The sequence below is a fragment of the Colossoma macropomum genome, unplaced genomic scaffold, assembly GCF_904425465.1.
Source record: "Colossoma macropomum unplaced genomic scaffold, Colossoma_macropomum, whole genome shotgun sequence".
Lineage (NCBI taxonomy): Eukaryota > Metazoa > Chordata > Actinopteri > Characiformes > Serrasalmidae > Colossoma > Colossoma macropomum.
In genome coordinates, this window is record NW_023494792.1 from 28275283 (window position 1) to 28302977 (window position 27695).

Sequence of the window (27695 nt, forward strand, 5' to 3'; positions counted from 1 at the left end):
TTGTTTATTTACAGGTGTAAGCAGTGAATTTATCCACCCACTGCACTGAGCACTTAGCTGTATTGCTGTGAAAGTGTAATGCTTTGTTGTGATCACTACCCTAATCATTGTTGTTCTTCTGTTGTCTCAGTTCAGTGCAGAGGCCCAGCCAGTAGCCTGCTTCAATAACCTCGTCCAGGCCAACGTTCGCAACAAGAAGATCCTAAAGAAAGCAGTGCAGAACATCACAGCCAATGGTACCACCGACTACAAGAAAGGCTTCAGGATGGCCTTTGATCAGCTCTCTTTGGTCTGTGTTCCTTCACTCACATTACACCTGCAGTGCTTAATACTGGAAAACTGCTCTGTTAATTTGATGTATTTCAGTCTCACACAGCTCAGAAAGTTTGAGGACACCTGTCTTTTCCTTTTTTTCTTTCTTAGTTTACAATAGCTTTTTCATTTTAAAAGACTAAGCAGATTTATTGTGAGAAGAACAGGATCAGCTGTGTAGGTATTTGACAATACTAAGTTGTTATTTGTAATGCAATACCCTACAAATTTAGGCCACATTTAACCATAGTTTGGAAAAGAAAACTGTCAAATCATTATTTACACAAAACTTACTTTTCTTACTAGGAGGAAACATTGATAAGCATGAAACTGAGTTGTAAAATATACACAAAGGATACTAAATAGTTGTTTTATGTTACTCAAACTTTGCAGTTTGCAGGTTATTATTTCTTACATAATTGGCTGGCTCATATGGTGATAATACAATATAAGAGAGAACTATATTTTGAAGTGACTGCAATCTCAGTTACATTTTCAATAGATTTGTTCCTTGTTATAGGAGATGACAGTACACTTAACATTCACTTTGTCTCTATAGTACTTCCTCTAAGTGGCCACTTTATGAGCTTCATCTACGTAATATAGTACAGTGCAAAATTAGAGCACCATTCATTTATTTAATTTTTGGTCAAAAGTTATTCGTTTTTCCATTCAGAAAAAAGAATAGGAAACGTATGTAACAGAAAATGACTCAGAAGCCTCCAACAGTAAGTATAATATCCGATATGTCCGTGTTTAATATGTGCACGCATCTACCCAAACTCACCTCAGCTGCCGTGCAAATTTCTTTCTCATGTGCATCTAAAACGGCCAAAGGAGATATTTCTCAGGAGATTAGATATAAGATAATCCACTTGTGTGAGGAAGGTGAAAGTCAAAGGAAAAGAAGTGAAAAAAGTAATTTTGGTTTACTTTTATCGTGAGAGATCCAACATGTAAGACTAAACTTTGGAGGAGTGGGAAAATATCACTGCTGATTTTTGAAAAACTGAAAGCAAGTCTCCTGAAAAAAATGAAAACTGTAATAAAGGCAAAGAGGGGACACTAAACACTGAAACCTTTGACAGTATATTTAGCTGTCAGGAATCCTATGTAATTTCTGTTTTCTGCTTTTTCCTGATGCTGAGAAATTAAAAACTAATAGCCACCCTGCCTAGAGATTAAATAAGGAAAGGCTGGTCTCTGACTTTTGCACATTACTATAAGTCCGGTTCATAAGTGCACAATTACTGACTGTAATACATCAGTTGTTATGCACAGTTTGTCGGTTACGCACTGTTTGTCAGTTTCACTTTCACTGAAGAGGAAAAGTGAAAATCAAACATTAGTCTGAAAATTTCAATAGAAGGTGAGGTGTTCCCAAACTTTTGATGAGAAGTGTGCTCACAGGGCTGGACTATACTGTAGTTTACAGTTCAGTCCGAAGATAACAACAGAAAAGGGGAAAGCTAGTCATAGCCTGTCATTCCTGTGGCAGATCCAGTCAGGTAGATAAAAGAGTAGATAGTGCCATCTGCTGGCTGCTTAATGGCTTCATTACTGAACTTTGGCCTTCAGCAGTGATTCTCAACCCTAGTCTTCAAGTACTCCCTTTCCTATGAGTTTTTGTGTTTTTTCTTGTCCAACACTCTTGATCCAGGTAATCAGCTAATTAAAGGGGAATTCCAGTAATTTTTCAAAATTTCTGCATTTTTCTATCTGTGAGATTTCATTCGGAGTGGTTTTACGTGAAAGAGAAGCTTGCAGATATGGATTTGTTTTTACAGTGGTGGTGATAGGAAACAGGGTTTCAATACCCACACCACAGATATAGCTGCTTGATTTACTACCCGAAATTACCAGTTAATCTTGACGTCTTCTGAGTTTTAACAAGGAATGTTGAGAAAAGTATAACAGGGGTATATAAGTTTTCTTTGAAGACTACTTTGCCTTGAATTATATACCACTGTAAACAATTCTGACTCAAATCTCTCTAGAAAGGAGCGTTTCACATCAAACCACTCAGAATGACTGTTTATATCTTAATGAACTGAATTCTACAGAAAGTCTGAAAAAAATGCTGATTAAGTAGGTTTGTTACAGCAGAAAACACTAAAACATGCAGAGCAGGGAGTTTTCCAGGACCATGGTTCTACAATGTTATTTGGGATTTAAATTGTGGGAATAAAAAATGGTTGATGTGATCTGATGTCAGTGCTCAGAAACAGCATTTTATTCAATTTTGCTGATGAAATGTCTGTCTGTGTGTGTTATAGTTGAATGTGTCAAGGGCAAACTGCAATAAAATCATCATGCTCTTTACGGATGGAGGAGAAGACAGAGCGTCTGAGATCTTTGATGAGTTCAATCGTGATCGAAAGGTGAGTAAGTGCAACACACATGCACACACACCCAGGTATAAACACACCTTGATGGATAACAGCTCTAATGTCCAGTTACGTTTAAACCAATTCAGGTCCGCATCTTCACTTTCTCCGTGGGCCAACACAATTATGATAAGGGACCTATCAAGTGGATGGCCTGCTCAAATAAAGGTAAAAGAGTTTAGATTTAGAATGATAAATGACATAGACTTATTTGCAAACTTCAGTTGGGGCAGTATGTGAATTGCAAAGAAAAACAGAAAGCAGTGATTTGTTAATCCACTTTGACTTGTATTTTAACAACACCAGCACAAAAACAAGATATTTAATGTTTTATCTTATCAACTTCATTGTTTTTTGTAAATATGCACTCATTCCGAAATTGACGCCAGTAACACTTTCCAAGTAATTTGGGACAGGAGCAGTTTAAGACTGGAAACATTGTGAAATGTTGAAAAAACTGGGGATGTTATTATCCTCGAGTATAAAAAGAGCATCCAGTAAAGACAGAGTCCTTTATGAGCAAGGATATGTCAAGAAAAAATGTATCAGCAAAAATCCAACAGCATTCCTTAACAGAGGTATTTCACCCTCTACGGTGCATAATGTCATCAAAAGATTCAGGGGGTCCAGAGAAATGTCTGTCTGCAAAGGGCAAGAATGAATGCCCCTGATGTTCAAACTCTCAGATGACACTGCATTAAAAAACAACGTTTCTGTGACTGATATCACCACATGGGCTTAGGGAATACTTTGACCAACCGTCGTAAATAAACAGTTCTGTTGCTTCCACAATGCAAGTTAAGACTGTACTATGCACAGCAGAAGCCATACATCAACAACATCGAGAAACACAGCCTTCTCTGGGCTCGAGCTCATCTGAAATACACAGTGGAAGCGTGTATTGTGGTCTGATGTATTAACGTTTCAGATTGTTTATTTCAGATTGTTTATCTGTGAAAGCACCATTAATGCTGAACACATTTTGGAGCAACATATGCTGCCTTTTAGATGCCGTCTTTCTCAGGGCCGTCCATGCTTATTACAGCATGGCAACGGCAAGAAACATTCTGCATGTTACAGCAGCATGACTGTGTAATAAGAGAGTGCGGCTGCTAGACTGGCCTGTGTGCTATTAAAAATGTGGCGCATTATGAAGTGCAAAATATGATTACGAAGGCCCTGTAGGGTTTCAAAAAAAGAAAACAAAACAAAGTTCATAAGGTAAAACATCAAATCATTTCTCTATGTTTTTGAACTGTACAATACAGGTGAATATACAGAATTTACTGATCACTGCTTTCTGTTTTTATTAGCATTTCACTTTCCCATTTTTTTTGGAAATGAGGTTTGAGTAATGATACAATAATGATATAGTCCTCACTGTTACTAATCAGTTCTTAAAGCAATCTTACACTGTTAGATATGATCTAGCAGTATCATCATTTGTCATATCATGAAATGGGATATGTATGTCATTTTTCTCAAGGCTATTACTATGAGATTCCCATCTATTGGAGCCATCAGGATCAACACACAGGTAAGTCTTACCAGCTGAGCCAGTACTAAACTGGGCTGAACACAATGCCTTCCTTTAGGGAATTTATTTTTTGATTACAATGTCTGACCCCATTGTTTTAGACATGGAATAGAGGACTGTGTTGCCACTGCACTGGCTGAATTAGATGCAACCTGATGCTTGTACCGCCTGTAGAAGTTTTTCTATGTCTCCAAATGTTTCTTTTTTTTTGTTTCTTTTTTTTTTGATCTGGTGATCTTTTGAGTATTTCCTGGATGTCTTGCTAGCCTTTAAAAGGAAACAGAGCATACAGTAACGTAATTAAAGGAATAACTCATTTATACATGCTTATGTTGCTGACAGTGAATGGCCATCAATCACTATGATGTCACTTTCATAATGCTAATTATTGACTGTTCATTTTCATTCATTTGTTAGCAATGTTAGCATTTGTAGCTGAACCATTCCTCCAATATCTAGGAGTACCTGGATGTGTTGGGCAGACCCATGGTGAAAGCTGATGAGGAAGCCAAGAAAGTGCAGTGGACGAAACGTCTACCAGGATGCGCTGGTACGTCTTCTTTTTTGCCTGGACTGATCTGTGTAATTAGCTGAGTGTTATGGACAATACGACAATGAAGCCTCATATTGCTGCAAAAATTCATTTGGTGATCTTTTGAGTATTTAATGGATGTTGTGCTAGCCTTTAATATAAAAAAGCAGCATTAAAGCAACGTAATTAAAGGAAGAACTCACTGCCAGGATGTGCTGGTAAGCCCTGCTCTGTTGTTGTGTGATAGGAGCTTGGCCTGGTCATCACAGGAACGCTGCCAGTGTTTAACAAGACTGGCAAGACAAGCGGCAAGGACAAGAGCAAGGTAAAGTACAGAGCTGTGTTTGCATGTGTTTCAGTTTGAATTTCACAGCTGAAGCTCAACAGGATAATTGAGCCTATTTGTAAATAATAGATTAAACTGTACTCCTGAATTCAGTTCATTTCTTGAGCTGATTGACTTCAGAGCCAAACCCTGTGTGTATACACAGCCAAGCCTGTCTGACAAAAGCTGATAGGTTTTGTAATGAATAAGCAACATTAGGGTAGAATTTATATGGATGAAGTCATTAGATAAGTTGCTCGCATATGACTGGAGCAAGCACTGTCCAGCACAGTCACACTGCCCACTGCTAACATTACTGATGTCACTGGTAATGCAGGCATCGGCACTATATTTTGCTGGTAAATGACATTTCAGACTCAGCGCACTTCAGCGATATACTAATTCACAGCATTGCAGTAGCTCCACAGTCACTGAGTCATAGCAACACACAGTGCACAAGCTGCTGGGCTTCAAGTTGGATCTACAGATGGTTCAAAGGGTCAGACTAAAAGTACCTTAACGGCGTTAACAATTTGTTGTGTTAACTTTGTATTTGACACCATTAGTAATGACACAATTACATGCTGAATAGCATGGTTAGGTACATGTAATTAGATTTACATTTCATTTATATTTTGTATCAACAGATTTATGTCACTGTTTTTGTTTTTCATGTCAAGTAATGACAAACATTGCGATCATATACTTCCCCCAAAACAAGACTGTACATACAAAAATAACTTCCATCAAATTAATCGTGTTTTTAACTTCAAACCTCTAGCCACATATATTTTACTGTTTATTGGACTGTTTACAACACCAGCTCAGTTGTCGCATTTCTGCATATATTTTGGGATTGCAGTGAGATTCACAAGTTCTGGAAGTATATGTTTATCCACATTGCCAGATGTGCTTAAAATTCCTATTAACAAAAATCCTTGTGTCTGTTTACTAAGTGATGATAACTCTTTCTCCTTCACATTAGCTCAAAAACGACTAATCTTGGCTGGTCTAACCGCTGCTACAAAGACTATTATACATGGTTCAATCCAAAAATACGACTTTCGCAACACTGGCCATTTTCTGTTGTGATATTATCTCCCTTGAATAGACTGCGGTGATAAATAAAGCTATATCAGCTACAGTCTTTGTGTGGGATGCAGTTGCATCAGATCTTAAGGGTTTAATGTTAGTCCATTAGATGACTGCCCTTAAAACTGACCCTGTACTTATTTTTCGCAGCTGGTGTGACAGTGACTGTAATTGTGCTTTTATTGGCTGTAATTTTGACTGTACTTATTCATGTTTGTCTGCATTAGAGAGGAATGTAAGCTACATCATGATATTAAAAACTGATCACAGAAAAACTTCTAGCTATGAATAAACACATGGTTTGAAAGTTTAGAATCTGTACTTTTGATAGATTCACTGAAAATTACTTCAAGCTTTTGTTATGGTCAGTGATAGAGCAGCTTCTAAGGGCTGACTGAACGTAACTTCCTGTGAATATGCATTTGTGAACCTGTGTGCTCACACTATGAATTCTGTTGATACTGTGTAAACGTATCTCTCTTTTATGCAGCCGGGTAGTGAAAATCAGCTGATCCTGGGTGTGATGGCCATCGATGTGTCTCTGGACGACATCAAGAGACTGACTCCACGCTTCACTGTATGTTCAGGGTTTATCTTATACTCTAGTTATGCGTCTCTGTGAAATACTGCTCGGTTATGAAACTCACTGTAAAAACAACGCAGACCACGACTGTTACTACTGCTGGGTTCTCCTCACAGTCATCTGGCCTACATGTGTATAGAGATGTATTATGCATCATTACATTTTCCTGTATTCTATGATGTCCTATTTGATACAAATCTCAGAAAGCCGTAATCTCTCTCCCCTCACTCTGAAAGCTCGGCCCAAATGGATATTACTTTGCCATCGACCCGAATGGATACGTGCTGCTTCATCCCAATCTTCTGCCAGAGGTACTAGAAATATCTCTCTCCCCCTCTCTCTTTCTTTCTCTTTCTCCCTCCACTCTCTCTCTGTCTCTTGCACTCTCTCTCTGTTTCTCCATCTCTTTCTCTCTCTTTTTCTCGCTCTGTCTCTCTCTATCTCCTGTCTCTTTCTTGCTCTCTCTTTTTCTCCATTGCCTCTCTCTCTCTATTTCCTTCTTCTCTCTCTTTCTTTCTCTATCTCTCCCTCTTTCTCCATCTACTCCCTCTCTCGGTCTCGCTCTCTCCATCTCCATCTCCTCTCTCTCTCTCTCTCTGTCTTGCTCTCTCTCTGTTTCTCCATTTTCTCCCTCTTTTTCTCTTTCCCCGTCTTCTATTTCTGTCTTGCTCTCTCTCTTTCTCCATCTCTTCTCTCTCTCTCTTTTTCTATCTCTGCTCTCTCCCTCTTTCCCTCTTTCTCCGTCTTCTCCTTCTCTCTGTCTCACTCTCTTTCCTTCTCCATCTCATCTCTCTCTCGTTCTCTCTCTCTCTCTTTCTTTCTCCTTCTCCTCTCTCTCTTTCTCTGTCTCTTCTTTCTCGCTTTCCCTTTCTCTCTCTCTTTCTCCATCTACTCCATCTCTCTGTCTTGCTCTCTCTTTCTCCATCTCCTCTCTCTCCATCTTTCTCTCTTTTTCCGTCTTCCCCTTCTCTCTCTCACTCTGTCCCTTTCTTTTTCTGTCTTCCCCATCTCCCCTTTCTGTCTGTCTCCCTCTCTCTCCTCTTTCTCTTTTTATCTCTCTCTCTCTTTCTCTCTATCTCTCTCCTCCCCCTCTCTGTCTGTCTCTCTCACCTCAATCTCTGTCTCCCTCTCTCTCCTCTTTCTTTTTCTGTCCTTCTCCATCTCCTCTCTCTAAGCTCCACCCCCCTCCCCCACCCTGTTTCCTGGGGTCTCTCACTCATTACAAACTCTGTATCAGTGTAATGTGTCTGGATGGCGAACTGATCTGTTTATTTTAATGTCTAATATCCTCTAAGCTTCCTCAGAGCTGAGTGGATCAGTGCTGCTGCCTGACTAGCATGCTAATCATGGTTTTCACTGATGTGGAATAACCTGAACACATCTGACCATTTCCTGTCCGTTACCACAATGGCCGTTCCTATGATGTAAACCACACATAGACACGTACGTGTTTATGTGTTCCGTCAGAAGGTCAGATGACTCTGCTGTATCATTTATCCTGAACTTCCCAGCCTAACCGGCCAAATATTTACAGTTATCAGGACTGCTGGTAAACCGTAGTAACGTTATGAAGCAGCTCTTCGAGAGAACTGTTTGTCATGCCTTTGCCAGGAAACCCAATGAATCACATGCACATGCTGTTTCAGAATGAGCACTCTACATTGAGTTGCATGTAAAGCAGCCTTGCCGTACTGCGCCACTAAACTCTCTTTAATTCGGCAGAACACCAGGTTTGAGGAGCCGGTGACGTTAGACTTCTTGGATGCGGAGTTGGAGAACGAGAAGAAAGTGGAGGTAAAGTTTTGTTTGCATTTTTTAGATATTCGTTCTCATGATTATTGGTTGCTGACTGGATGATGGGCCTGTTGTAAATGTCTCCCACTCAGCATGCCAACAAACACACAACAATTCTAATAACAGAGTGTGATTTCGGAGAGGGCTCACCTGAGACTTCACAGACTGGAAAAATAAGATAAATACTCAACAGAAAATATTCTTGTAGGTAAAACTGGTTAAAGGTTTTTATACCTCTTTTCTCTCTGTGTGTAGATTAGAAAGATGATGATAGATAAAGGAAAAGGCAGTGAGACCTTCAGCACACTGGTGAAGTCCCAAGATGAGGTAATTTTATGTTATTTAATACTTATTTAATCCTAGCTGCATCATCTAAAGAGAGAGACCGTTATTGCTTTTTGAAATGACGTATTGATTAATTGGTAAGTCAACTAAAAGCTGGCTTCTTGATAAAATGAGTTGACTAAACTGCTTGAGGAAAGTTGTTGATGGTACAGTTTAAGTCTGATGTTTGTGGTGTTTGTCACTTTCCTCTGCAGCGTTACATAGACAGAGGCCTGAGAACATACACTTGGGCTCCAGTCAATGAAGCTGATTACAGGTAACACTAGAATCTGTGTGTGTCAGACAGACAGTGTGAGTGACTGCTGTAGTCTGTGAACTGACTAGAGGGATTTCTGAATCAGCCACTAGGGGGCGACATTTACATGACTAAAAGTTTTCTTGTAAAGAAATACCAAAAAATGATAATACAGGTAATACCTAGCCATGGAAATTCTCTGGGAAAAATGTGAGAATTTATCCAAAATGTGATCTTTATATGTTTTTATGTGCTTTCTTCCTCTCTATTTCTGTCTCGTTTTCTCTCCATCTGTTTCTCTTTCTCTCTCTCTGTTTCTCTGTTTCTGTTTCTCTCTCTTTCTTTCTCTTTCTATTTCTCTCCTTTTCTCTATATTTCTTTTTCTTTCTCTTTTTTCTGTTTTTCTTCCTCTATTTCTCTTTCTCTTATCCTTCTTCTCTCTCTCTGTCTCTCTATTTTCTTCTTTTTTCTTTCTTTCTTTCTCTTTTTTCTTTTCCTATTTTCGCTTTCTTTCTTTTTCTTTATCCCTTATTTCTCTATCTCTTCCTCTCTCTGTCTCTCTCTCTGTCTCTCTCTCTCTCTCTCTCTCTCTCTCTCTCTCTCTCTCTAGCCTTGCCTTAGTTCTCCCTGATTACAGTGTTCATTACATCCAGCCCAGGATAGGAGACACCATCACCCAGGCCAAATGTAAGTGCCTATTGAACATAAAGACATGTTTCTTTCTCCTCTGTGTAACTGAAGGGATACTTCAATGTAACCTCCTGCCGGAGTGCCCCCCACCACCACCACCACACTCACCTCCACTCCACACGTCCCTTTGAATCTGCCGCTCCTGCCCCGGAGAGCTGGGCCAGCGTGACTCCTCAGTTGTGGTTGGCTTCCCTGGGCTTTCGGCAGACGAGGCAACAGCTCACTTAAAGGCTCAATTGTGTATCCCTGCACATTTTCAAAGGCTCTTTGGCCTGTAAGACACCTCCGCTCCCATGTTTTACCCATACTGTTCCTCTCCCCTCTCTCATGTGGCTTTAGAAGTAGGAAATGAATCTAAAATTCTTTTAGGCTTCACAGCTGTACCCATTAAAGGAATAGTCCTGTGCTTTTCAGCCTAATCTCTGTCTGCCACATCTGCAGCATATGATCATTTACCACGGACAATCATTTCCCTGTACTTAGAAAAGAACAGAAAACCCCTTTATTCAAAGCATGCTTATAGAAGAAGGCGATGGGAAGGTGTTTCAGGGCCACTTGTCTATAATAAGTATGTTTTGAGTCAATGCGTTTTCTGTAAACATCTACTAAATGTCTCAGAATTGTTCTCCGTGGTAATCGACCACGCAGCACAGACGCAGCAGATAGCGGTTAGACTGAAAAATGCTGGAGTGTCCCTTTAATCTTACATTCTCAATACAATATTCTTATTCAAAGCTTCTGGAGTTGAATAAAATATTGGTTAATCCCTTATGTTCTTTCCTATTTTGTTCCCTCCCATCCTCTTTCCACCTCTCTCTCTCTCTCTCTCACTCTCACTCTCTCTCTCTCTCCCCCCTCTCCTCCCTGTCTGTCTGTAGACTGGAGACCCTTCGATCATTCTGGCAAGTATTTTCCTCCTGTTCTCTGACTCTCGCTCGCTCGCTATCTAACATTTGCACCTAGCTGTTCAAAATGAGCTTGGCTGACTGTCGCAGCTGAACCCACTCACACAGGTTGAATTCAGACCCCTTCACACAGCACACACAGGCACTGTGTCAGACGCTGTGGATGCAGAGAGCATGTGCTCGGTGTGCCGCCTGAGGCAGTGAGTTTTGGCTGCTCTAGCTGGTATACTTTGGCCTGGGCATTGGCGTTGTGTTTATGTGTGCAAATGATCTCTGCAATTGCTTTTATTAGCCTTTGCGTGTGTGTGTATGTGAGAGTGGGCTCAGCAAGGTCAGGGATGTTGAGTGGATGTTTGCATGGTTTGAAGGTGAGTAGTTGAAGCCATGACTGATCCAAACAACTGCCTCGATCTGGCTTTTTATGTCCCCTGTCACTTCTAAGCATTTAGTTGGCCTAACAGCTCTATTTGTTTCATGAGACACAGACTCACACATCTCCAGCGTATGTGTGTGTGTGTACACAGTCATATGCAAAAGTTTGAACATCCATGGTCAAATTACATGTTTTATTGATTTTCTAAGTGAAAATAAGTTAACACATTCTCTACGGAGAACACACTTAAATATGGCAAATTGAAAACTTTTAAAATATAAAATCTACCTATAAAACTTCTGCACAGGCCACATTTTCAGTTCAATGAGACAAATTTAGCAAATAAACAGAAATTACTGTTGATTTGCTGAATTTAACACAATGGAAAAAATTTAAACATAAAATATGCCCTATACAAAAGTTATAATTATGTTTTATATTTTTCAGTATATATATAAACTGAGCAAATAAGTACTTCATTTAGAAAATTAACAGAAAAGGTAATTAGACTGGAGTGTTGAAACGTTTGCATAAGACCTTATTACACTGTCTGGCTATTCTTTTAGAAACCCTTCTCTTGTATGTCTACCTTAAAGTGCAGTTAGAGACTGTAGACCATCTGTTGATGCACAATTTGCAAGTCATTCTCTAGCCCAGGGGTCTCAGTGACTCACTTTTGATCTGTGAGACAGTTTACAGTTTATCTTTAAATCTGGCCTTCATTTTTTTTTTTTTTTTTATTTTCTGCAGCTAAATTTTTACCTCTGATGGGTAAATTTGCCTTACCCACCAATGTGGCTGGTCACCTAGTGTAAGTTATATAACATCTACTGATACATTGACTGATAGACTGATACATTGTTAAAAGCAAAAATAGAGCACTTGTGAAAGGAAGCATTTAAATGAAGCCCTAGCATGAATGCTGCATAAGAAGCATGCATTACTGTAAAGCAGCTGTAACTAACTTAACTATTACTCTAATTTTGACCAATAGCTAGTTAAATCTGCCTTCATGGATTCATTAAATGTAAGTTTACCTTATTTAAGCGAACATATTATATTTATTATACACTCTGGGCTAATTTATTGTTACTCCCTGCCAAAGGGAGTAACAAAGTGTCTTGGGGGGGCCAAAGTGCAATGTTTGTAGGGGTCTGAAGGGCAAAAAAGACAAAACAATGCACAAATAAAGTAGGTAGGTAGGCAGTTACTAAAATACTCTGTATTTTGATGACTTTGATAAGTTATATATAGTATAAAAATGTTAGAAGTCAGAGGGTTCAACAGTCTGTTCTTGTGTACCTACATTTTGGATATTTAAGGTAGGTGGACCATATTAAGTGGCTAGTGAATGGAAGGTATATGTTTCTAATAAAGTGGACAGTGAGGGTATATATGCATGTAAAACTTAATCAGGACAGTGGTTCTGAGGCTGCTCTACAATAATACCGTTCTGAATGTGGCACCATAACACTGTATGGATTTCTGTATTATGTTTCGGTCTTCTTTAGATGTCCATGTCCTTCTCTACCTGTAACTCTTTTGCTGTAAATGCACCTCAAAAAGTTTATTCTTCAGTTTCAGGCCACTTGTACATATTTAGAGACCGCTTTCTGGACAGTACACAACAGTTTGAATTGGACCACATGACTCTTTCATGTCCAGCATGTTTTGGTGCAAAAATATGAACAACTGCAACTATTAATTATTTTTCTTCGGTAGTTACTCTGTCATTGCATCCATCAATCGTGCTTGAATGTGAAACTGTCGAATTTCTCGTAATGCATAATTCATGAACGATGCCGTAACATTGCTGTGGAGATGTGCTAGATGACCACATTTAAGACCCTCCTCACTGTTTTTTTTTCCATATGTGCTGAGAGAGAACCTTTTGATCAAAATGCAATATTTTTATTCAAGGCTTGCTCTGTGAATAAAATATTGGTGACTTTTAACCCGTGTGGTTTTACCCCCAATTCTCTGTCTCCCCTTCCTTCTCCCCTGCCTCGGTCAATTGCTCCCTCCCCTCTTTCCTCTCCTTGTGGGATTTGACCCTCCAGAGGACAATGGCAAGTATTTGTTTTTCCTTTTTTCTCCTCATGTCTTATCCTTCTTGTGTCACATACATGTACACACATGTGTTTGTATACATAGAGTTTTCAGTTATGTCATTTACTGCGATTAGCCCCTGAAATTGCCCCACCATTTTTTAGTTATTAACATAGTACTCACTAACTACTATGACTCATCAAGTAACTGTTCTGAAACTAATATGTAAGTTATGTGAGTGATGAGTTGACGTTAGTGAATTTAGCCACATTAGTGAAATTTAAGGGATTAAGAAATGTATGTTCAGTGTTATTCAGAAATGCGCCTAAAGAAAGGGAGCTACACACCTAGACATCCCAGATATGTCCAACAGTGTAGGTGATAAAGTAATATTCCTGGAGTGTTCAACCTAATTTCATTGTGCTGCATATTTATTGAACCATCGGTTACCATGAACAATAATTTTACCAGAAAACATACAAAAGAACAGAAAACGTACTGACACAAAATACACAACTATATAGAGCAAATTTGCAATTACACTCCAACAATACAAGTCTTAGGATGAAGCAGGCAAAGCTTTTCTTATAAAGTCGTAGCCAATGTTTATCCAAACTATAGTGAAACACAGTCAAACAGCAGTTACTTTCACTTTCCCTGAGGTTTTTCTGGCATCCATGCTGTGAAAACAACCATGTTGGTAACTTATTACCTTTACCACAAATTCTTCCCTAGTCCACTCTCTGAAATCACTATTTGTACAGATTTACAGTGTTTCACACAAACATTTACTGACAGAATTCAGCAACTTCTCAATGATTTCTATTATAATACACAGTGCTGTGAAAAAGTCAGAGACCATCATTCATTTATGTAACAACACTGCAGTTCGAAAAAGCTGCAAAGGAGATGGGACTCATAACAACCATGCAAGACCTGGGAGACCATCAAAACTGTCCCCATCAGGTAAACAGTACTTAAAGCTTTCATCTTTGAGAGAGAGGAGAAAATCAAGCTCCACTCTTGCTTCAGATCTGTTTCTGTCCATCCTTCCACTGTGAGAAGAACGACTCAACACTCTGAGTCTGAAAGGATGTGTAGCTGTAAAGAAGCTGTTACTGAGGAGAGAAAATAGACAAAAAAGAAGAATTTGCCAATCAAAAAGCTGTTGTTTTTCTCAGAACAGTAGACTGACCACCCAAGAGTCCAGGCCTCAACATCACTGAATGTGTTTGGATTACCAGGATTATGAGAAGCAGCAAATACAACCAATTTATAAGACTGAATTTTGGAGCAGTGGAAAAATATCTAAAAAGCAAGACTCCCAAAAAGGATGGAAGCTGTAATAAAGGTAAAGGGTGAACACACTAAATACTGAAAAAAGACGAATGAAAGGGTGGTCTCTGACTTCTACACAGTACTGTATTTTAAGTAAATGGAGTTTTGTTTCTTTTACAGGGAAATGCTTGGAAATGAATGGTGCTTCACCATGTGCTATAGATGAAACAGATAGAGAATAGAAACTGTGACATTATGATTTCAGTGTCAGTAGTGCCTAATCTGTAACCACACACTGTGTAAAACTAGCCTTAACAGTGTAGGTCTCCTTCCTGTTTCATTGTGCTGTATCACTGTGTGTCTGACTGCTGATGCTTTGGTCCGTGAGGTTCAGTCTTCCTGGATGTGACAGCTGGAGAGTAGCTGTGGCGCCTCCAGGCTAGCAGTGCTGTCTCAATCCATCATAATGTGTTTCAGCTAGCGCTGCGCTAAATAGCGTCCCTGTCCAAAACCGAACACAGGCGGGGGAATTAATGCAGTTAGATGTTTGTGTTAACGCAGTTGATCATGTGACCTTTCAGCGCTTGTCTTCACTTCACTGTCGTATCAGATATGTCTTTACTCTTTATTGCAGCGGTAAAACTCTCTCAAAGTCAGCAATTTGGCTATACTTTAAACAGGCCTCTGATTTGTTTCTCCTCCTTTTCAGTCTCTGAAAGCCTACAGGTGGATAAGTTTGATGAGTATGGATATACCTTCATAGCTCCCAGGTGAGTGATGTCACAGCGATACACAATTCCATCAGATTTCATCACGTGCATACGTCATAAATGTGAATCTGTGAGTTTTCACTGGATATGATTTTAATAAAGAGAGTTAAGTGGACTCTTGAGCCAGTACTGTGTTATATGACTTAACAGAATTGTTTGGTGAATAGTTTACCCAGTTCCTCAAATAGAGTCAGTCATCCAAGACATGTCTGATGGCTTTTATCTCACCAGGCTACACTCTTAAAAAAGATGGTTAGATGGTGCCTAAAGGGAAAGAAAGTGGTTCTATAGAACCATGAAATCTCAAAGAACCCTTTACATGATTAAAGGTTTTTTTGCTTCATGAAAATGTTCTTCAGATGTTCACAATGCTAAGAATTCTTCAAGAACCATCTTTTTTAAGAGTGAAGCATTTAACAATCTTTAATAGACTTTTGTAGACTTATTAAGAAATGATTACATTACAAAAGTAGGGACAACATTCAGGCTGTAAGATGGCTGCTACTATTTTTAGCTATGCAGTGTCCACTGTTATCAGGGGCTGCAACTGGGGTTTTGGAGGTGGTGGGGGGCCTGCTTTTTCCATTGGTGTATACAATGTGGGAAGAGTTTGTCAGTACTGACAAAATGAAAACGGTTCAGAAAAATAATAGCCGTCCTATTTCTATCATTGTATATCTTAATTATGGAAAATTTACATCACAGTTACTTCTGAAGATGAAACTGCATCAAACAGCGATGCCTCACATCTAATACCAAGAACCTTAGCAACCAACCTTAGGACCCAAAAACTTTAAAAGAGCTGCTTCTAATTTATGTCATGCTAATTTTGGTCTGATTGGTCAGCATAGACAAAAAAACACTTGTGAAGTAGGCTACTTAACTGCTTTGAGTTTCATTTTTTTCAACTCAGGGGTCCAGGGGTGCGCAAAAATCAGCTGCCCAACCTGCCAAAACAGCACACAAACGAATGTCTCTGATTGAAAACAATAGAAAAAAGGCATCTCACATTCCCATCATTTGCCATTCACAGTCAATCAGTCAATATGTAGCTAAAAACAGAAGCTCAGTTACTTGTTCCTGACTGGCTGGCTGCATGTTCTTCTACATTTATTGACTGATCGACTATATTTTGGAGAAGTGTAAATTAAATTTTTCGCTAAACTTTTCCTTTAGTGGTTCTCTTACGTTTTGTTTTGTAGAGAGTACTGCAAGGACCTAAAGCCGCAGAGTAGCAACAACACAGAGTTCCTGATCGAGTTCAACGAGTACATTGACAGGAAGACGCCCAACCATCCGCTGTGTGAGTGCTGGACAGATGGCTGTCCATCTTTCCTGGGTTCATTTCCCAGCAGTGGGAGGGCATAAATGTGGTGTTCACGAGTTCAAGTCAGCACTTTTTTCTGCTTCTTTTTGGTGACAGAAAATGACATTGTCAGTTTTCGCTCTGCAAAACAGAACAGCAATAAAGTTTCATTAAACTCGTAATACATTGATGTGCTTGAAAGTTGTGCATGGAGCTGTTAGCCTGCTGCACGAGCACCTGCAGCACATCCAAATTCACTCTACTTAGCACTAGCTAGTACTGGTAGCCTAACAGCTTCGCATATGACAAGACTAGGGTCAGTTCTGGCTAACTGGTGCCCCCTTGACACAAGTTTAGAGGATGAAGACTCAAATCTGAGTCTTTCTCCAAGGAAGTGACTTCAAATGATTGATGTTGGAGTAACAGAAAAACAGAATCTAACATGCTCTGTAGGGTATTGAGCTGTTAACCTGCTAGATAAGTCTTTTCTTCAGACTCTGAATGTGTATGAAGTTCAGACATAGAGGGGTGTATTTCAGCTCAGGTTGGTTGTTGTTATAGTGTAGTTCGCTGAAGCTTATAGCATAGTGTACACAGAATAAGCAGGAGTGATGGCAGGATTTTTGGGTTGCTTCTGTGGCATTTCTAGTTGGGATGAACTCCCAAATACTGGCCATTAATTGAAACTGCTTTGTCCTATTGTTGAGCATTGCAATGGCAGCATGGAGTAAGTCATTCAGGTGCTCCAGCAGCACTCTAACCTCCTCAACCCATTTCACCAGAGGAATAAGCTTTCATTTAGCCTACCTGATTAAATAAAGCTTTTGGTTGAGCGTGCCAAGTACGCACGTCTCTTGAGGTCCATTATTAAACATGCATATATCGAGTGATATTTATTGCTCTCCTGTTAGCTGTTGTGGGCTTGGGCCCTGCCCCCATCTTCTCCATCAAGCCCTTTGATCCGAACACTGGAGGTGCGGTAATCACTCGCTTCGGTGCACGTGTTAGGCGTGTGGGGGGGCTGGCCTTGTATCTGCACACTCAACCAACTCCAATTACCCTGTGTGAGTGAGAGAAAGCAGGACATGCCACAGAGAGAGAGAGATAGAGAGAGAGAGAGAGAGAGAGAGAGACGTAGTGAGGCATGGAAAGTGGGTGGGGGGGACATTGGGTTGGGTTATAACCATTCAAAATGTAGCACAATGAAAGGAGCCGTTCAGCGAGTTGATTGCTATTTCAGACATCCCAACAGACCACCAGTTGACCCAGAGTTTTTCTAGTGTATGTGTAGCTTCACTGCTATTTATCATCATTTCTAAACCATCTTTAATCACTTAAAGGTCTTTTTAAGTGTATTGTGTACTTATGGGTCTTTTTTATGGGCATCATCATTTGAGAACCGTCTTTATTCACTTAACGGTCTTTTTATATGTAGAACAAGGCTCAATTCATTATTCTGTAGCGTAATCCATAATCACAAAGCTGAAAATTGTTTATCTGAAAAAAAAAAAACATCTCAATTTAAACCATTCATATTTGTACAGATTTGTCATGGAGGCCCCTGTAATTGTCGTGTATGATCTTGGGATTATAAAGGGGGGTTACGGACAGATCGGTTGAGTTGAACTGAATTCCTGGGCTGCCTTCAATAAGGCCCTAATGAAAAGCACACAGTATTGGGAGGGCGCGGAGCAGCCTAAAGTGTTACACCAGCTGCCCTCTCTGAAGTGTGTGTGGTGTGTCATAAAGGAGTTACCCCGGCCTGCACATTAATGAACTGCAGCGTGACACTTTAAAGCGTTCAAAGGAGGCTGAACGCACCCCAAGAAAAAAAAAACAACACTGCCCCTTTGATGGGTTGTTGCAGTCATATGCAGCCATACAATACAGACATGTTTCACGTCACGCAGAATTAATCTGCACATTACTTTACTTGCTTGGTTTCTCGCCTGCTCTTTTTTATGAACTCCTACTCCTCACTGACTTCTGCAGTAACTCCGTCAGAGGTCAGGATCTGGAACCTGTTCTCCACAATATGAACCAAATAGGCATTAACACATGTATGTCAAGATCAAAATCAAGTAAAGTTTGTAATCAGAACCACATAAACAGTGCAGCGTACAAGACAGTGTTTACTGGACCACACAACACAAGTGACCAAGGCATACACCATGTGACCAAAAGTATGTGGACATCACACCTATTTGAGCTTGCTGAATCTCCCATTACCATGGGTATTAATATGGAGTTGCCCCCTTTGCAGCTATAACAACCTCCATTTTGGAAATTTGTGCCCTTTCAGTCAAAAGAGCATTTGTGAGGTCAGGCATTGATGTAGGATGAAAAGTTCTGGCTCACAATCAACGTTCCAGTTCATCCCAAATGTGTTCAGTGGGGTTGAGGTCAGGGCTCTGTGCAGGCCACTGGAGTTCCTCCACTCCAAACTCATCAAGCCATGTCTTCATGGACCTTGCTTAGTGCACAGGGACACAGTCGTGATGGAGCAGGAAAGGGCCTTCCCCAAACTGCTGCCACAAAGCTAAAATCATATATAAATAAATATATAGTCTAAAATGTCTCTGTATGTTGTAGTCTTCACATTACCCTTCACTGGAACTAAGGAAAACAGTCCCAGACCATTATCCCTCCTCCACCAAACTTTACTGTTGGCACTATGCATTCCGGTAGGTAGCATTTTTCTGGCATCTGCCAAACCCAGATTTGTCAACCAGACTGCCAGGTAGTAAAGTGTGATTCGTCTCTCCGGAGAACACGTTGTCATTGCTCCAGAGTCCAGTGGCGTGTTGGCATTGCAGAGTGACCTCATGTTTGTTTACCGCTGCCATGGAAACCCATTTCATGAAGCTCCTGACGCACAGTTCTTGTGTTGGTGTTTGTTTCCAGAGGCAGTTTGGAACTGTAGTGAATGATGCAACAGAGAGTAGGGCTACATACTACAGCAGTTAGCAGCCTGCTCTTTGAGGTAGCTTGATCTGCCACTTTGTGGCTGGGCTGTTGTTACTCCTAAATGCTTCCATTTTTACAGTAATAGCACTTACAGTTGACTGGGGCAGATCTAGCAGGGCAGTAATTTTACAGACTGACTTCTGGCAAAGGTGGCGTCCTATGACAGTGTCATGTTTAAAGTCACTGAGCTCTTCAGAATGACCCATTTTACTGACAGTGTTTGTCTATGGAGATTACAAGGCTATGTGCTTGATTTTATACACCTGTTAGCAATGGGTGTGGCTGAAACATGTCCCCATACTTTTGGCCATACGATGTATGTAACACATGGTGCAGTTAAAGAAATACCATAGCATTTTTAAGTCTGATCTCTAATATATCTGTATCGTACTGTCTGTCAACACAGACAATCATTCCAACATATTTCCTCGTAGTTAGAAATTAGTACAAAGTCTTGTTAACTCAAAACTAGAACTCACTTGTAATAGAAGCCAAAAGACAATTGCTTCAGCGCCTGCCCAGTGGCATCTATTGTAAGTGTGTTTTTTAAAGTTTCTGTTCTTTTGTTAAGTACATGGTAAATAATAAATAAATTATTAGGCCAAAGGTTTGTGTCAAACTGACGTAAAACAGTGTCTCATACATCAGGCAACCTTTTCAAGACAATGTTGTCTAAGAGATGACTGTGAGGTTTTTTGAGTCATTAAACGTTTATATACATGTATCTTGTTTTTCATCCCCAGTTTTGATTAAGTACGTTTCTCTACAACGGTGTATTTCACAACAAACTATTTTGCTTGCATTGTTCACTTCACAAATTGTGAAATTTCTGCCGAAATTGTGAAATTGTTCCCCGTTATACAAGACAGTGCATTACAGTACTCAATTACAATACAATAAACACACAACTGTGTAAAACTGGGCCCCAAACACAGCAATAAATACAATGCTGTAAATATACTGGACAAGACTGTTCAAGAAAATGTATAAGAATGTGATTTGCGCATAAGCAAACAGACCTGAGTACATCAACATACAAAATATATGTAAACCAAATCAAGGTCTGGTTGAAACATGAAGGGATATATTCTGTAAGTTGGACTTGAATCCTCTCAAGTTGCACTTTGTGCCTCTTCTGAGTTACATCTGAGAAGATAACACTCATCAAAACAGGCCAGTGTGCCAACCAAAAAAACTAAGACTACATTTTATTATGCGTTTGTTTCTTATGCACACTTTTTTATGTGGTTAGGCAATGTGGATCTGGTAAACCGGTTGTTGCTGGACGCTGGTGTTACATCTGAAATGGTGAAACAGTGGCGTACACAGGACTTGTGAGTCATGATAGCACACACACACACATACACACACACACACACACATACACACACACACACACTCATTTAAATGTTGCTAAATGAAACTGCATTCTGTATAAATCACATGATGACGTGCATGCCAGCTATCTTCATTCACATCCTTACTAATTCATTACATACAGCCTGTTCACTTCATGTGAACTGTAGGAAACTACTTAAACTGTAAACACCCACCTTTCAGTCCCTCGGTCTCATAAAAACATAGCTTAGGTATTAGTTTCATGGTTGTTAGAGCTTCATGACATGGACAAAACAGCAGATTGTAATTATACTGCTACATACTGCGGTTTTTTAAAACATAATGCTGTGAACCAAAATGGTTCAAGTTTGCTGGATGACATGAACCACTTAATTAATCTTAAATCCCAGAAAAACTCATCTATATCATCTGAGGTTGGTCATGATGCTCAGAGTGCTCATGATACAGAGGTTTGTTTGCATATTGCAGCCATTTGTGAAATCATGTTTCCAAGCAAAATATTATAATAACCATTAACAAACAATATATTGTGCAGATAGAATAGACACTAGGGCTAACTAGTTCATAGTAGCTACTGAATGGTAAGGCTAAAGTTGGAGTTTAAGGAATTAACTCTTCCTGTCCTGTTATGTGTTAAACGTTCTATTGTTTGTCTGAACACGTGTGATTGGCAGGAGTGAACGAATCAGCGCAAGGTTTGTGGCCACAGATGGAGGCATTACCAGGGTCTATCCCAAGAGGTATGAGTCTGCTTTAAATACTTTAGGTTTACATCTTTGTCCAGTTGCTTAAACAGCTTTCATTGAACTACGCTCCACTTTTCCGAAGCAGTAAACACACCCTTCAAATCTGTTGACTAGTTTAATTGCACACCACTAATGTCAAATTCTGAGAACGGAATGATTTAGATTTTGAGCTTTAGTGTAAACAGGATTTATGGCGGAGTGTACACACAGGGATGATGGAGTGTTTACTACTTTAGAAACAAAGTTTAGTATGGTAATCCTACAGAGGCTGCATTGAAGATCCAGACAAACAAAGGTGCCTTAAGGTCACCAAGATGTGTGCTGTATGTGTGTTGTATTACATATAAGTATGTACATATTATTGCTGTCCAAAAAAAATTGTCAGTTTTTATTTTTCTACATCATTTGAACACAGCAGTAGTCCTTGTGTGAAAAATTCACAATGAATGAACCAATACAAATGTTTTGGTTTAGTTTACATTAATTTACGTTAACATTTTTGTCTTTTCTTGTATATTTACTATTTTTGAGATATATGTTTCATGTACGTTTTCATCCATGTAAGGCTTATACATACAACTCAGTCATCAAAAAGCACCTGGGACCAAAAAAAACTTACTTTTATGGTACAAAATCATCAGGTCGAATGTCCGATTGCTGTCAAAATTGACATGTGCATCTAAATGAGAACGAGAAGATGGCCAGAAGCATGTTCTACTTGAATCTGTTTAACTACATAAAAAGTCATGTTACATGATACATATTAACTACACTTGCCATGATGGGACGTTTGGAAATGATTAAACAAACACCTACAGAAAACCAGTATTTATTGTATGCATGCTATTTGTGTTTATGCTAGTATTATTTTTTTCTCAGTAAATACATATTTGTTGCCCAGATAACTTACGTTTTAAATATCATTTTTTCAGGTGCCTAAAACTGCACAGTAGAGTACATATGGTCAGATGTATGACCCCATGTCCTGAGTAAAAGGTGTATAAATGTATGTGTGCTTGTGAATGTTCTACAGTGCTGGTCTAGATTGGAATGAGGAACCAGAGACATATGAGTCCAGTTTCTACAAGAGGAGCCTGGATAATGATATTTACATCTTCACACCGTCTTTACCGTTACCAGACAATGACAGCCGTAAGTCTGTTTCTGTGTGTGTGTGTGTGTGTGTGCGTGTGTGTGTGTGTGTGTGCGTGTGTGTGTGTCTGTGAGTGTGTTTGACTGATGTTAAAGGAAAGTCTCTCTCTCACTCTGTCAGATGCAAGCGAGACCATTTTAGTGAGCAAAGCAGTGGATCTTAGGATAAATGGAGTGACGCTTAAACCAGCAGGTAAGGCTAAATAATGGACAGATGGATGGCCAGACGTACTGATGTACATTGAGAAATAATAATAATAATAATAATAATAGTAATAATAATAATTATAATAATAATAACTTTATTTATATGTAAATGTTACATTACTGTAATAATGTAGGTGTTATATTGCATTGTGTAAAGTGTGACTCTTCCAAAAAGACCCTTCATGAAGAGCTGATAATGGTGCTCTGCTGTTATTTGTTCTAGTGGTTGGTGTGAAACTGGACATCACAAATTGGATGGAAAGCTTCACAAATGCTACCGAGAAGTCTAATGTGAGTCAGAAACACAGAAGCATTCTTTTTCACCCCTCAGTAAAGAGTATCATAGCTTTTTTCCAGTGGACCCTGTGCATTATCTTAAATATTCCCTAGACATTCCTGGACAGACTCACACCAAAACCGTATAAATTAATATATTCATTTTACAGTTCAGCTTTAATTACTGTGGCGTTCAAAGACTGTGTTAATGATGAGGCTTGTGGTTTTTGTCTATCCCTCACAGTGTAATGATGAGATATGTGGCTGCAAAAGAAATGATCAGGTGAGACTTTACACTGTTTACTTACTGAATTCTTAAATTGTTTAATTAAAACTCTAAGCACTAAATACCTCAGCAGTCTGTTTTTCCACCTTCACCACTTCACTGTGTCCTCCCTGTTCTCCATCACTCTTACATTCCACTCCTGAATGTTCAGCACAAGGGGGTCTGACCTTCCAGCACAAATCAGAATCCACTCAAAATTCCAAAACCCACCCACAACTCCAGTTCTCTCTTTTTTCCACCTTTTTTGCATTCACTCCTTGATCAGTCAGTTGTAGGTGTGGTGCCCACACACAAAATATTGCACAAAACACAATCACTGCATTTGCAGTGTTCATTTAAATTCATTTCAGTAAAGTACACTTACGGTAAACTTCACAAAACCTTCTGTCTCCAAAATGGTAACTTTACAGGAGAAGGTAAAATCAATCTTAACTTGATTGTAAATGTAGCAAGATTTTATTGCAAGGAACTTTGGACCATTGCTATTGGTCATTTCTTCATTCTACATCTTAGCAAATGTAAAGGGCAGCTAGCATTTTCAAATGATGTATACAATTATAAAAAAGACATAAATGGAGATACAAGGTTACAACAATATAGTACTGATCTCTTGTCTGAATTAAGGTTTTTTAGTTTGTACTAGTGTTCTCAGTGTATTCCAAAGATTCTATTATAATTCTAACAGTCTTCAATATGGCAAAAATAACATTGTTTATCACTCATACTTTGTGATTTATATATTGTGACCCCATTTTTTCAAAATATTAAAATATAGCAAAACTTATCTAACAAAAATTTGCCTTTTGGCTAACCCTGGCTAGTTCTGTTGACACTGTTTATTAATAGGCAATTTCCTTGACAAATAAATTAGTAAATAATAAAAATAAATAAATTATTTTGCTGCTGTTCTGACAGTTTTACATTATCATGGCAGTTTGTATACCTCTGTGTATTAGATATAAGTGCTGGGCTTCTAATGAAACATTGATGTATTTGGTGTTAAGTCTATTTTAATCCTCTCTCCTGATTGTCTCCACAGAACATTGACTGCGTGCTCCTAGACGACGGGGGATTCTTAGTCATGGCCAATCAGGATCATTATATCGATAAGGTTGGTTTTTCTTTTCTCACATTAAAGTCCCTCATCTGTCAGTCAACCACACTACAGGCTCCCCCTTGCTCCCCCCTGCTGTAGCAGAGTAAATGTTTGTGGTTGGGCTTAGTGAGGGAGGCCCATTGGAGTGGAGTGCGTGCGGGATAAATCATGGTGCTGAGCTAAAGCCAACCTGGACCTAACCCTCCTCTCACAGCCTCTCCAGGGTCCACGCTGACCGCTGCCGGCACTGACTGCCCATTCGTTAGGGGTGTTATTGCTTGCAGAGAGGGCTAGAAAGCGGAGAGCGCTTTATACACACCCAGATTTATGCTTCCTCTGGACTTGTAGTCTCACACACACATACACACACAGTGCGCTGCTGACAGGACATTGTTTCTTCTGGAGCTGAGTTGGGAGCTATTCGCTCTGTGTTCTTAACAGTAACCAGAACAAGGGCAGGCCAAGGGTACTTTTTTCTCTTCCCACATGCACACACACAATCTGTATCACACCTCAGAGATTTTCTTGGCTCAAAGACAACACTTCCATCAGGTTAGTTTATGGTAATGTAGTGAGCTGTGTTAATGAGATTAGTACGGATCCTGTTGACCTCCCATGAGCCCACACACTCAAACTCAATCACAGCAGGATGCCTGTACAAAGGGTATCGTCACTGTCGGAACAAAACCCTTTATCTCCAAAATGGTAACTTTACAGGAGAAGGAAAAAAGACTTTATTAACTTGTAATGAAAGTTTTTGTAAGAAATTTATTCTGGACCTTTTGTACTGGTCCCTGTAATGTGAAATCTTAACACAATGTAAAGGATGAGCAGAGTTTTCAAACGTATATATATATATATATATATATATATATATATATATATATATATATATATATATATATATATATATATATATATATATATGTTTAGAATTTGTAAAAGTACCGCACTGTGTAAAAGTCATTATTATTATTTAATTTCCAGTCAAAATGGCCATTAACTACATAAGGAAGAGGAAAATAAAAGGAAAATAAGTGAAAAAACAGAAGTTCAAAACTTAATGAAAAAGTGTTCAAAAGGTATATATATATATATATATATATATTGTTTATTATATATATTTATTAACACTAGGAGTCTGGAAGTATGTGTAGCTGTCAAGAAGGCCTTACTAAGAAAATAGAAAGAATATTCAAAGTGGAAAATTCTACCAACTCCTAAGACTGAACTTCAGAGGTGTGGAAAAATATCCCTACAGATTTCTTTGAAAAACTGAAAGCAAGTCTCCTGAAAAGAATGGAAACTTTAATAAAGGCTGGACAGACTAAATACTGAACTACATATAAATACTCATTTATATGTAGTTATTGAGCTTTCTGTATAGTTTATGTTAAATGTATGTTTTCTGCTTTTATCTGACACTGATAAATGAATAACGTGTACTTTATGGCCGTTTTGACTGGAAATCAAATAACTGGAAAAAAGTCTGTGGCTGAAATCCAATCAGCTGCTTGATGCTACGCATTTTTACACAGTGAAACACTAGTTGTTAAAGTTTACTCTCTATAATTGATCTAAATAAAAAAAAAAGATTTCTACATTATGATGTATGCAGTTGTTCAAAAAGAGTTGATAATACTTGATTATATACTTCAAAAAACATTGTGACAGAAGCTTTTTCCAATAACCACATATTGCTAACACGTAAATTTAAAGGAGCTCTAAACTTAACAGACATTTTCATGGAAGACCTTCTTTAGTATTAGTAAGCAGACACGTCCCACTTTAAACAGTTACAGATAAAATTCCTGTTGTAAAATCCAAACTGTAACCTTGGCCTTAACATAATGTGAGTTAAAGTCGTATAATCACACATGTACACCAAAATCTGCTTTGCTCAGCTTTGCTTTCTCTTTTCTTGCTTTTGTCTTGTTTTTGTGGAACAGCAAACCTGCTGAAAAACAGTTCTTATACTGAGACAGGCCAATAAATTTTAATGATGTGTTTTAACTGTAACATCTGTTCAGGCACACTGTTACTTTTAAATATGCTGCAGATGACGTGTGTTGCAATGTCACTCTTGGTAGCTATTCAGATGAAATTGTCATACATGTAGTAAATGATCACATATTTCTGTGTGAAACACTTACCAAACGATCACAGCTAAAAGAAAGATTGTCTGTGTTTGTGTGTCTCCGTCTATCTGTCTGTTAGATCGGCCAGTTCTTCGGTGTGATTGACCCCATTCTGATGATCAACTTGCTGAATGAGTCTCTGTTCTCCTTCAACAAAACCTACGACTACCAGTCGGTCTGTTACCCCGTCAAAGAAAACAGATCATCTGCAGGCCTCAGATCAGTATATGTGGTGAGTTCAATAGTGACTGACATTTACAACTAAACTTAACGATCACTGAGTGGAGCGGCAGGTCATAGTGGCCAAAACAAGTTTCTTTTGAAACTGTTGGAGGATTCAGCTGAATTTGTTGCTGACATATAGTCATAGCGACGAGACTACACAGTCGGCAGTGACTGGTTCTCAGGAGAGAACAGCTGTGGTATGGACATAGACTTGACTGTGTTTACCCAGTGCACAGGTATACAACACACATACTATAGGCTAACATACAACATAGCTATGATAAAATACATGTTTATGAGGGTAACTAACAGATTATGCTTGTGAAATGCAAGGCATATAATTTTATTTATTTATTTTTTAAGTTTAGACCCCTTGAAATGTTGCTTGCTAAGTCAGCAGGCTTTAGTCTACATTCTCAGAAATAGAGGTATGAAACTGTCACTGGAGCAGTTCCCCTCTTGTCACTGGGGTGGAACCCTCAAGGGTACATCTCCATACCTTTAGTCAGGGAACATAACTGTACCATAATCCATTGTAATGATATTTTCTAAGTTGTACTGACTCCACACCCCCCGTCTCGTCTCCAGGCTTTTATTTTATTGTTCTGTTTTAAAACATTAGATTATGAAAAGATACAAATATGTACTTTTCACCTGGAAAAACTTAATTTAAGGTCTACAACTTGACCTTAACACCACTGTTGTACCTTTGAGGGAACATTTACATTGT

The 27695-nt window shown here is 39.0% G+C and overlaps 1 protein-coding gene across 1 annotated transcript in view; it reads left to right on the forward strand.

Moving 5' to 3' along the window:
- The window catches only part of cacna2d1a (calcium channel, voltage-dependent, alpha 2/delta subunit 1a), a 144169-nt gene that overhangs the window by 100318 nt on the left and 16156 nt on the right, over positions 1-27695 (forward strand). Inside the window, 26 exon segments of the mRNA XM_036576782.1 lie at positions 131-289; positions 2589-2693; positions 2789-2867; positions 4186-4202; positions 4204-4236; positions 4696-4764; positions 4766-4786; positions 5016-5093; positions 6676-6762; positions 7005-7079; positions 8491-8562; positions 8818-8889; positions 9102-9163; positions 9753-9829; positions 10711-10734; positions 13171-13179; positions 15147-15207; positions 16410-16510; positions 20733-20814; positions 21514-21579; positions 22619-22737; positions 22859-22930; positions 23168-23235; positions 23465-23503; positions 24546-24617; positions 26820-26972. Of these exon segments, the coding sequence (XP_036432675.1) occupies positions 131-289; positions 2589-2693; positions 2789-2867; positions 4186-4202; positions 4204-4236; positions 4696-4764; positions 4766-4786; positions 5016-5093; positions 6676-6762; positions 7005-7079; positions 8491-8562; positions 8818-8889; positions 9102-9163; positions 9753-9829; positions 10711-10734; positions 13171-13179; positions 15147-15207; positions 16410-16510; positions 20733-20814; positions 21514-21579; positions 22619-22737; positions 22859-22930; positions 23168-23235; positions 23465-23503; positions 24546-24617; positions 26820-26972 (1872 nt within the window).